At 39.8% G+C, this 10,020-nt stretch overlaps 2 protein-coding genes across 3 annotated transcripts; one reads left to right on the top strand and one right to left on the bottom strand.

Annotated features, from left to right (window-relative positions):
* Positions 1-3: 3 nt before the first annotated feature.
* On the bottom strand, positions 4-4,747 carry psmd6 (proteasome 26S subunit, non-ATPase 6). The gene is made up of 8 exons (XM_026306226.1): positions 4,490-4,747; positions 3,897-4,102; positions 1,947-2,092; positions 1,644-1,863; positions 1,444-1,552; positions 1,101-1,269; positions 298-375; positions 4-209 (listed from the first exon to the last, which is right to left on the bottom strand). The coding sequence occupies exons 1-8, from the start codon at positions 4,632-4,634 to the stop codon at positions 113-115; spliced, it is 1,170 nt and encodes a 389-aa protein (XP_026162011.1). The 5' UTR covers positions 4,635-4,747; the 3' UTR covers positions 4-112.
* A 770-nt stretch (positions 4,748-5,517) lies between these two features.
* On the top strand, positions 5,518-9,481 carry slc2a9l1 (solute carrier family 2 member 9, like 1). 2 transcript variants are annotated; one of them, XM_026307394.1, is made up of 12 exons: positions 5,518-5,582; positions 5,964-6,059; positions 6,201-6,361; positions 6,446-6,570; positions 6,669-6,798; positions 6,933-7,081; positions 7,334-7,521; positions 7,651-7,761; positions 7,939-8,040; positions 8,494-8,566; positions 8,695-8,822; positions 8,985-9,481. In XM_026307394.1, the coding sequence occupies exons 1-12, from the start codon at positions 5,526-5,528 to the stop codon at positions 9,168-9,170; spliced, it is 1,506 nt and encodes a 501-aa protein (XP_026163179.1). In that variant the 5' UTR covers positions 5,518-5,525; the 3' UTR covers positions 9,171-9,481. The 2 variants fall into 2 exon arrangements, with proteins under 2 accessions (XP_026163179.1, XP_026163180.1); XM_026307395.1 differs by lacking the exon at positions 5,964-6,059 and having other exon boundaries at positions 5,558-5,582.
* Positions 9,482-10,020: the final 539 nt, after the last annotated feature.

Here is a 10,020-nt window from a genome sequence, read left to right as displayed (position 1 = left end):
ATCAACAGTTAAACAAATTTTATTATATACAATAGAAGTCCCCAGCTTACGGTGTAGTAAGAAGAACAATGCAAGTCACCCTTGCTGTAATGAGAAAATACGCCCACCATAGTTACATGTTGATAACTCTTGACAATTTCTGGACTCTGTTGAGCAGCAAGTCACCCTTCTTGATGGTTTCCTGATACTGCCAGTTTTTGCTATCGGGTCTGAGAAGAAAAACAGCAAATTATTTAGAGTTGTGCCTTTGGTTATTTTTTGTTGTAGTGATGTTTGAAGAAAGGACATATTACCTACCTATTGGTTTCCACGATTTCATTCACTTTATCAATTTTACAGTGGAGACGGCCAGCAGCAATGAATCGAGACAGCTCCCTGAGAAGAGATTTACTTAAGTTAGAACAAGTGTTGAGAACATATTGCCTCTCTAATATTTTAACAGAAACATGACACAAAAAGGGGAATGTTTAAAGAGGAGTTAATTTTTGGGGTGAAATACACTTTGGAATTTTTAATGAGAAAATTGATACCAGTCTGACCTACATGTGGTAAAACTGAAGCTACAGCCTGTGGCTGGTTAGCTCAGCTTCACAGTCAGATGCAGAACAAGCAAATGTATTTCTCAAAATGTAACATTCCCAAGAAGCTTTAACTGAACACTATTTCACAGTGAATGTCCTTAAACCTTAACTCGGTGTAAATTCAGACAACTGGTCCACATTTATTGAGACTAATGTCACAATAGCAAAACTATGACTTTGATACCAATACCTGACTAAGTATCTGATGCTGAAATGAAACCAAGGAAAAACACTAAACCACCAGGAAAAGTAATGAAATTATAGATGAGAGATCTTGATAAACACACACACACAAAAGAAGTTGAACAGTGTCAATGAAGCCATAAAATGAGTGAAGATAGTAATGTGCCGATCCATCTAGCATCTGAGGTTATCTGATAAACCATGTGTATGAAACCTGTTTTAAAGTATGTAGAGCACCATAGAGAACTAAAGCTGGGCTTGCGGCAAAGAAAGTACTCAACCTATGTGCAAGACAAGTTTTTAAATTGTGGCACACAATTGTGGACGGGCACTCACTGGTCGATGAACTCTGTGCTGACACCAAAAGCCTCAGCCATGTATCCCAAGGTGAGGGAGCGGTAGGACTCTAGCAGCTGGCTGTAGGCCTGGATCCTCATCTCCCTCACGTAGTAGCGGTAGTGTGGCGCAAAGAGCCAGTCCTTCTTCATCTCCTGCTCCACCATAGCTGGAGTACAAAGACAAAAACATCTGTCATTTCTCAAGTATAAAGATATGGTAGAGCACAAAAATACTGGGGCTTGGAACATACAGAATGATCACTTTAAAATAAAGTGAATGGATAAACTGTAAAGACTATAATAAACCACATAAAGATGTTGCTTAAAAAGGACTTTCTCACCCAGAGACTGGAAGAAGACAGAGTAACGGCACTCGTAAAGCGAGAAAAGATACTGGCGGACAGCAGGCAGACTGTGTAGCACTTCCAAGATCTCTGCTCCCTTTATTACCTACAGAGAAATACATGTAACATTTACACACATGGTTCTAAACATCTGCATGCCACGTAGTTTCCTGTCATAGTGTATTGTGAGTATATACCTTTTCACGGAGGTCAGGCCTTTTAAGGGCGATCATGCAGACGTAGACAGTGTAAGTAACAAAGGTCTTGTAGTCCATAAGTTCATAGGAGGTGAAAGTGGAGACTGTGTCGAGGAAGAGTTCAGCTGCTTGCTTGAAGTCCCTGATGGCCACACAGTACAGGCCCTGGTAAACCTTCAGACGATTCCTCCTGTCCCAGTCTCCCCCCTCCTCAATGAGGCTATGTTGAAAGATAGGAGAGAGTAGTGAAGAGACTGAGGAATTGGTGATGATGTTTCAGAACAAAGATATTAGAGCCTTTACCTCTTGGCTTTCTCAGAGTTGCGTGTGATGAGGTCACTATCCATGTAGAAGAGGCCAATCCTCAGCAGGTAAAAGACGATGTCTAGTCTGTGACCCAGAGCCACTGTCTTGTCATAGGTCTTCCTGAAGGCTGTTAGGGCGCCCTCCTGTGGACATACAAACAAAGACAGACTCGGTGAATTCTGTTGCTCTTCAACTCTGTATGGGCAAAAACCCTTTAAAAAAAAAAACAAAACAAAACATCCCTTTGCCTTTTCCTTTTGGTTTGGTTTCTTTACAAATCCAAGCGTATCAAAATGTATCATTTCAAACCACAAGAGAACATCCTCTCTGCTTATTGGTCAGATGTATCTGCCACAGGAACAAAATACAGGAATACAGGAAGAGGATCCTGAGTTGCAAACTACTGCATGTTTCTGTGACATGGGGGAGACAATTTCATGATGGAGATTAACCTACATGTGTTTGTTGTCATCCTGCTGATTGTTTATCACATTGCTTGCACTGCACCTCCTCATGAGTCCACATTTGTCTGTGATTCATCATGCAGCATACTTTGAGAAAGCCCCCTAAAACCCTACATCTGAGTTTTGACAATGTTTAGGAAGCACATAATCTGCACTGCAAATTTAAAATGTAATTAACACAGGAGAATGCCCTCTTGTTACAACTGGCTTACTGTGTTGCAACATCATCTCCCCTGCTGCTGAGAACAGCAGCATCTCTGCTGGGCACATACCACAGTAGAGGAGCTGCTCACTCTCAGCCTCCAATCCTACAAGAATTCAACTAATTTTCAGCTGCATAGCTCATTAAGCTCAACCATTAACTACATAAATGCAGTGTTTATTTTCTTCTGGTTCACAACAATTTACTACAATTAGTATAATTAGCACCGTAGGGGTTTAGTGAATGAGCTGTATGCAGGACAGAGAATCCATAGTTTGTTTTTTTTTAAGGTTGTGCTCTAATTATTCAACAGGTGTTTGATAAATTCTTGATATTTGCACTCTTACTGGTAGATTTTGCTGCACATACTCAGCACCAATGTCTTGAGTAAACGTCACGTGGTATCGGAGCATTTGTATTGGACAAATTCTGTGAGTACTCCAGGGAAGTATCAGATCTGATATCCAACACTGGTAATCGAGCATCTCTAACGTGTTGTTACTTCAAGAGTGCTATTTGCTTTAAACAACAGTTGGAGAGTGTTTCAGTAGTCCTTTGATACTAAGCAGCAACAGAAAGATATCTTTTATAAATGTACTCACATTGAGTATGATAAGCCACCATTTCACAAATATGCACTCTCAGAGGTATGTGCATTTATTGGCATTTAAAGCAAGCACATTTCAGTGGGCAAAAGCAGTTTTATGTTACCAATTCTGTTCATTGCCCAATAAAGATAGCAAAGCAACCTGTGCATTACCTTAATCCACAGCTAAAGTGTCCTTTCAACAGTGGCACTACAATATACACAATAATCACAGTGTGTTGTTACTCTTACAAACTGGTAAGATAGCAAAGTGTCTCCTGTTTAGAATAAAATCAAAAACAAGAAAACTGGATTTTGATTAAACAAGAAAACAGTAGCCCTTTGGATAAATAAGTTCAGATTGATTTAATGGTTTCTATTAAAATTATTTTCAGTATAGTGCTGACTTATTTCCTTATAATATGCGTAGAGTACTCACTGTTTATAGCTAAACATCAAACTGTGCCATGGTTCTTGTTTGTGTACGGTAACCAATACTCAGTAAGAGGTTTAAGCAGCTGAATTTTCTATTTTTACTATGACCACTGTTAGAACAATACAGTTACACAAATACTGCTACTGAAGATGTAGGCTGCATGTTGTTTGTCCATTATCATTATGACACACTACCTCACAACATAGTTCATTGAAAACACTGTGTCCTATCACACTAACATGCTGTGTGCAGACCTCACCTTGTCTCCGATCCGGATGAGGTATTCAGCTTTGGCCATCATGGCGTCTCGTATCTCGCTCTCTCCCAGGTTCTTCTCCGCATCCTCTAGCACATCATCCAAGCGCTTCAGCTCCTCCTCATTAGCCTTCTTCATCTTACTTAGCAGGTCACTGTCCAGCTGCCACTTCAGCTCCTTACACAGACCCTCATAATACGGTGCCATGTCTGAAGTGAACGAGAAGCCTCAAGTTAAACATAACGACAGCTAAAACATTTTACATAGTTATTAGTTCAAGCTACACATTTCTGACTATAAAGACCAAGACAAATATTACATAAATAAAACAGAAATTAAAAATGGGTCATTTTATATGAAATTAACAACCACCCCTTCCCGAGATTGCTAGTTGGCTAACGTTACTAGCTGACACTTGCTAGCATTGCTAATATAGCCGTTACTTCCTTTATGATAAAGTGCGACTCATTTGATTCCGTCTGCCTTTATAAAAACTGCAGCCGATAGCTAATGAACGCGCCTACACTGTCAACAACATACATATTATGAGCAAGTTACTAAAACAAGCTGGCCGGTGCAGTGAAATGCTAACTCACTATTAGCTTTGATAGCGTCCATGAGCTCGGTCTTCACTTTAGCGTCCTGTCGATGACCGTCCATCGTCAGCAGAAACTTCAGCTGTGCTATCCTCAAGTCAGGGTTCTTAGGCAGACCCTCCTCCTCCAGATTCTCCAGCGGCATTTTTAGTCAAAACGTACAGGAAAACACACAAACAGAAGGCTTTCTTTGTGAGCAGCTAACGTTAGTCAACGATGACTACAGAGAAAACACTACACTGCACTACTTCCGCCGGAGAGTCAGTCAGAGAGAGGGAAGAGCAGAAACAGCATGGATTTCCTGAGCAATTTACTGTTTACTCCCCTCTGCTGGGCATGTGGAGGAACTGCAACTACAAATTGTGTTTTATGTTCGATTGTAGCCTCCTTGTTTGTTGGACAGCACGTTAATGCCATAATAGTTATAGCTCGACTTTTAGCACTATCACCTGCAGGTATAAAGTCTCTTGATTAAATTTTAAAATTTCTTTTTGTGTAGCATGCGTCCCTTTTCTCTGTGCATGCATGCTTCCAGGGTTCAGACACACACACACCAGGTCTAACTAAGCTCCAGACTCCAGACAGGTGCTAACATGCATGACCTATATCTTGACTAATGTATGCGGCCTTGGCTCTGTTTCCCTACTGGTTTAGACAGAAACTGATGCCTGCAGAAAAAATAAAATAAAATCATAAAAGCTATTATATGATTTATTATATAGCCCATATTATTATACGGGCTATTATATGTTCTGCAGTAGTGTTGTCATACAACATACACATCTATGAAATCCATCTATCTATCTATCTATCTATCTATCTATCTATCTATCTATCTATCTATCTATCTATCTATCTATCTATCTATCTATCTATCTATCTATCTATCTATCTATCTATCTATCTATCTATCTGACTCAGATAGGGAAAGTCAAAGGCTGAAAGTGATTTCTGGTTACTTTATTTCTAATTAGAAAGTCTGAAAAGTTAATGATAACCAGCCAAAAAGCCTTAACTGAACACATGCTGTCTGGACATGTGTGCTGTAAGGTCAGTCCCTAAAGACAGAATGGAAACTCTGCTGCACCAACTGGTAGGTTCTTACTGAATTCTGTTCTAAACCTTTACTTTGACGTTAATGGGCTAAAAAGAAGATATAAGTTGTTTTACAGGAGCAAGTTGATTGAGGTTAGGGACCTTTTTAGCTGAGTCATTGCACTTAAGTTTGTTGCACTTGAGTTTGTATCCATGTCTTAGTTATTTTTAAAACTCATTCAATCTCACTTAAAATCACTCAGCATAAAACTGTTTGGCCACTCAACATATTTAGAGAGGAGCAATCTAAAATGTACCCACTGAGGGGCCCTGATTTTACAAAAGGTATTTAGTGTATGGGAATGCTGAACATTGCACTTTTACAATCACTGTCCAATCACTGCTAAGTCTTATTTCTATTTCTCACTGTGCACTGCAGACCCATGGCAATGCTCTAATTCTCATCATTATTTTGGGAATTGGAGGAAGCTTTCAAAATGGCTACCATATCACAAGTTTAAGTTCTCCCTCACCGGTGAGATGCAGCGTCTTCTCATTCTTCGGTCACTTCACTTTTGCCACGAAAAGAGATTAAGAAAGTGTGCGGTTGTCCACAGATTTATCATTTGTCCAAGTCACAATTATTATTTTTTTTTTTTTTTAACTTTCGCCACAGTACATACAGCGCTTCATCAACAGCAGCTGGTATGACAGATATGAAGAGCCTCCACCCCCACAGACAGTCACAACGATCTGGTCTCTTATTGTTTCCATGTATGCTGTTGGGGGACTCTTTGGCACAGTCAGTGTCAAATTTATCTCAGGCATGGTGGGAAGGTAAGAAAAAGACTTGATGCAGCGTTAAGTCCTATAGTCTGGTTATACATGGAAGACTTGAAGGGATATGTATTCACTCATCAGAAAAAAGACAATGATCTGCAACAGCTGTATTGCCATTGCTGCAGCAGGGATCATGATGGCAAGCAAAGGGGCCAAATCCTATGAAATGATCATTGCAGCAAGGATATTAAATGGTTACTCAGCAGGTAATGGGGCATGATCTGTGACAGACATAATAAATTGTACATAAGTGTATCATGTTTGTTCCTGACTTCTCAAAATATGTTGGCTGTCCTGATGTCAGGTTTGGGAATGTGCACCCATTTAATGTACCTTGGAGAGATTTCACCCAGAAACATAAGAGGTGCAGTGACTCTGACCTCGGCGACCTTTTTGTCACTAGGCAGGCTGTCCGGACGTTTTTTTGGATTGAGGTACACACTAACTGAGAATATCTATGAGAAGCCAACACTTTTTCATCATGTTGTGAAAAAAAGCAAATGATGAGTTAGAGAAGGATTTTCAAACACTGAGCTTTAAACTGTGACATTTCATTTTGTTTTTTCAGTGAGATCCTCGGCTGTGAGGAGCTGTGGAACATTGTTCTCTGTGTCCCTGCATTTTTCTCTCTGGTTCAGGTTATTGCATTGCCTTTTCTCCCAGACGCTCCCAGATACTTATTCATAGAGAAAGGCGATGATAAAGCATGCAGAAGAGGTTAGCATGTTTCCCCATCATCATGCAAAACCCGGCCAAACAGCTTCTACCTTTCACTACTGTCATATTTAAAAACTGTATAGTCAAAAATGACATTAATTACTAATTTAGCATAACATCAACTTCAGTAATGGTTGGAGTAAGGACCTCCAAGCATAATGAATTTGACAATTCAATTTAGATAGTGGAATATATGCCACAAAACATTTTTCATTTGTTTTCTATGTGTATCTCTGGTCTTTCTAATTCCAGCTCTCCAGAGTCTGTGGGGCCAAGGTGACTACAAGCAGGAGATGGACGACATGTTGGCAGAGCAGGTGGCCATAGAGGCAGCCCCACCAAAAAGCCCCCTGAAGCTGCTGAGGGACAGTACTGTTCGCTGGCAGCTCATCACCATGTCTCTCATCTACTGCTGCAACCAGTTGTCTGGCTTGTCCACGGTGAGGATGGAACTTCATCTGGTCTTCGACTAATCCCAGCAAAATCTCTTATTTCATGCTTATTTTATCATCCAAACAGTAAACATTATAGCCTTCTCAAAATCTAACCAGTCCTTCTCTCCTTCCCAGATCAGTACTTTCTCTTTTGACATCTTCCTGAAGGCAGGAATCCCAAGAGACAAGATCCGCTACGTCACACTCGGTCTTGGACTTTCTGAAATCATCACCTCCGTCTTGTGTGTGAGTATCTCATCCTGCACCTGAGCTCATGGGCTGTAATCCCTGTCTCTGTTCAAGAATAGTCTTCAGTGTATAGCTTTCTCCTCTCACTTCGAATAAAGAGGCGTTTTGCTCATGTTACTAATAAATACTGGCTAATGATTATTCAGTCATTATTTCTACCTTCCTCCCTGTCAGGGGCTTCTGATTGAGCACACAGGGAGGAGGCCATTGTTCTGGATATGCTATGGTGTCATGTCTGCCAGCTGGGTGCTGGTCACTGTCACGCTCAACCTGGAGGTGAACTGTCACATTTAAATGCTAACACAAATGTAGCAACACGTGGAATTAGGAGATATGCGTTTAAGAGTCCCACACTTTTAGTAAATGCCTCTGAGACTGCTGCCTTCACCAAGATACAATACAGATGAATAAAAATCTGGTTTGTTGGCCTCTCACAATTGTAAAAGCATGCACCAATTACACTTGATAATCCACATATTTCATTAAAACCTTTCTACCAAATACCACAAATTAAATTGAACTAGCTTCCATTATATTTGGTTTGAAGACAGAAACCAGAGAAAGTGAATATAAACTAAACTGCCAAAAAAGGTGAAACTGACCTATTCATATTGAGGTAAAATGTGCATTAGCTTTGATAACTGCTTTGCACAAAAGGAGATATTTAATATATTTAACTGTTCTAAAATCATTTGTACTGTAAGATTCACACAACTGTTCTTCACGCAGGTGTCCAGCTATTGGGTTCCTTACGTTGCTGCTTGTTTGATCAACCTCTTCATATTGTTTTGTGGAGGACCAGGTATGTGGTTTACAAGTGATGCATGTAGCTGAGGGTTGGAATAAAAGAAATACAAATTGAGGTGGCTAGAGTAAATATGTTTGTATACACACATAATCAATTCCTCATTCTCTATCTGGTTTACTCAGTGGGAGCTACTGCTACTCTCAACAGTGAGATATTTATCCAGTCCCATCGACTGGCAGCACTTGTCCTCATGGGAATTCAGCGCTGGTTGGTGGTTGCTATGCTGGGCCTAGTCTTCCCATTCCTTATTGTAAGTACAACCAATGTGAAAGCAAACTACACACTTTAGCTTACACTAAAATCAATTGCAAATGTAGGTACTTAGAGGATAAACAGGATTTTCTTTATCTGTCTTTATGTCATATTGTATTGTTGAAAAAATGAAGCTCATTCTGATATTCCTCTGTCACAGAATGCCCTCAGCTCATACATCTTTGTACTGTTCGCTTGTATGTGCCTGCTGGGTTGTCTTTATACATTCTTCCTCCTGCCTGAGACTAAAGGAAAGACCCTGCTGGAGATCTCTGAAGAATTCAAAGCCATCACTGTCTGTGGGAAATCCTTCTTAGAGAAGCGCAGACTGGAGACCAAATTATAGGACAGCCAACATACACTTGCTAGTGACTATTACTAACTGAGAAATAATGGATCATTCTATGCAACCAATCTATATTTGTGTTTTAATATTATGTTTTAGTATTGCAATTAACTGCAAAAGCATGCACACAGTAGCGTAATACAGAGGAAATGGTACAATAGCACCAAATGTAATGTTTTATTCTGTGCCACTGCTAATCCGTAAATGTCGCTTCTTGTGTTAGTGTTGTTATTCTGTTTTTTCACTAACTCTGAATGCAGTCGAGTTTCATGCCACTTTTTAAAGATTATTAAAACAAGCTGCAAAGCTCATCACAGATGTCTCTTTATTCTTTCCAAATTTGCACTCCCATGTGTTTTTGGATTTGCAGTGTGTTTCCTTAATGTTTGTGCTTTCACTTTTGTGTATGCGTAATCCCTAGGGGACACCTTAGCTCCAGCTCCTACATCTCCTACTTCTTTGCTCACATGTGGATCCTTAAGCTCCTCTGTAAACAGTGATGCGCCTCAGAATTTGAATTTAATTCTCAGAATCAGCATTACATTCACCACAGTGAAATAAACTGTACATTTACATTGTTCCAACTGTACATTTAACTGTAAATCTCTTTTTCTTTAGGCAAGAAGAACTATTTTATATCATATCTACATTTTTACCTCAGTACAGTTACTGCTACTGTCTGCTGACATCCAGTTGCTACTTGCTTTCTTCTTAAGTAGCCACTAGTCTTTACTGTATCATTAGTATGAATTGTGCAAACCACAGTATATCCTCTTCACTACCAGTTTGTGCTTTGAATAGCTCACTGGCTATAATGATATATATTTAAACATCTAAAGGTTACACTTTT

Source organism: Mastacembelus armatus, chromosome 5 (genome assembly GCF_900324485.2).
Source record: "Mastacembelus armatus chromosome 5, fMasArm1.2, whole genome shotgun sequence".
In the NCBI taxonomy this organism is placed as follows: Eukaryota; Metazoa; Chordata; class Actinopteri; order Synbranchiformes; family Mastacembelidae; genus Mastacembelus; species Mastacembelus armatus.
Note: the sequence above shows the minus strand (reverse complement) of the source record. Positions and strands in the feature narration are given on the sequence as shown.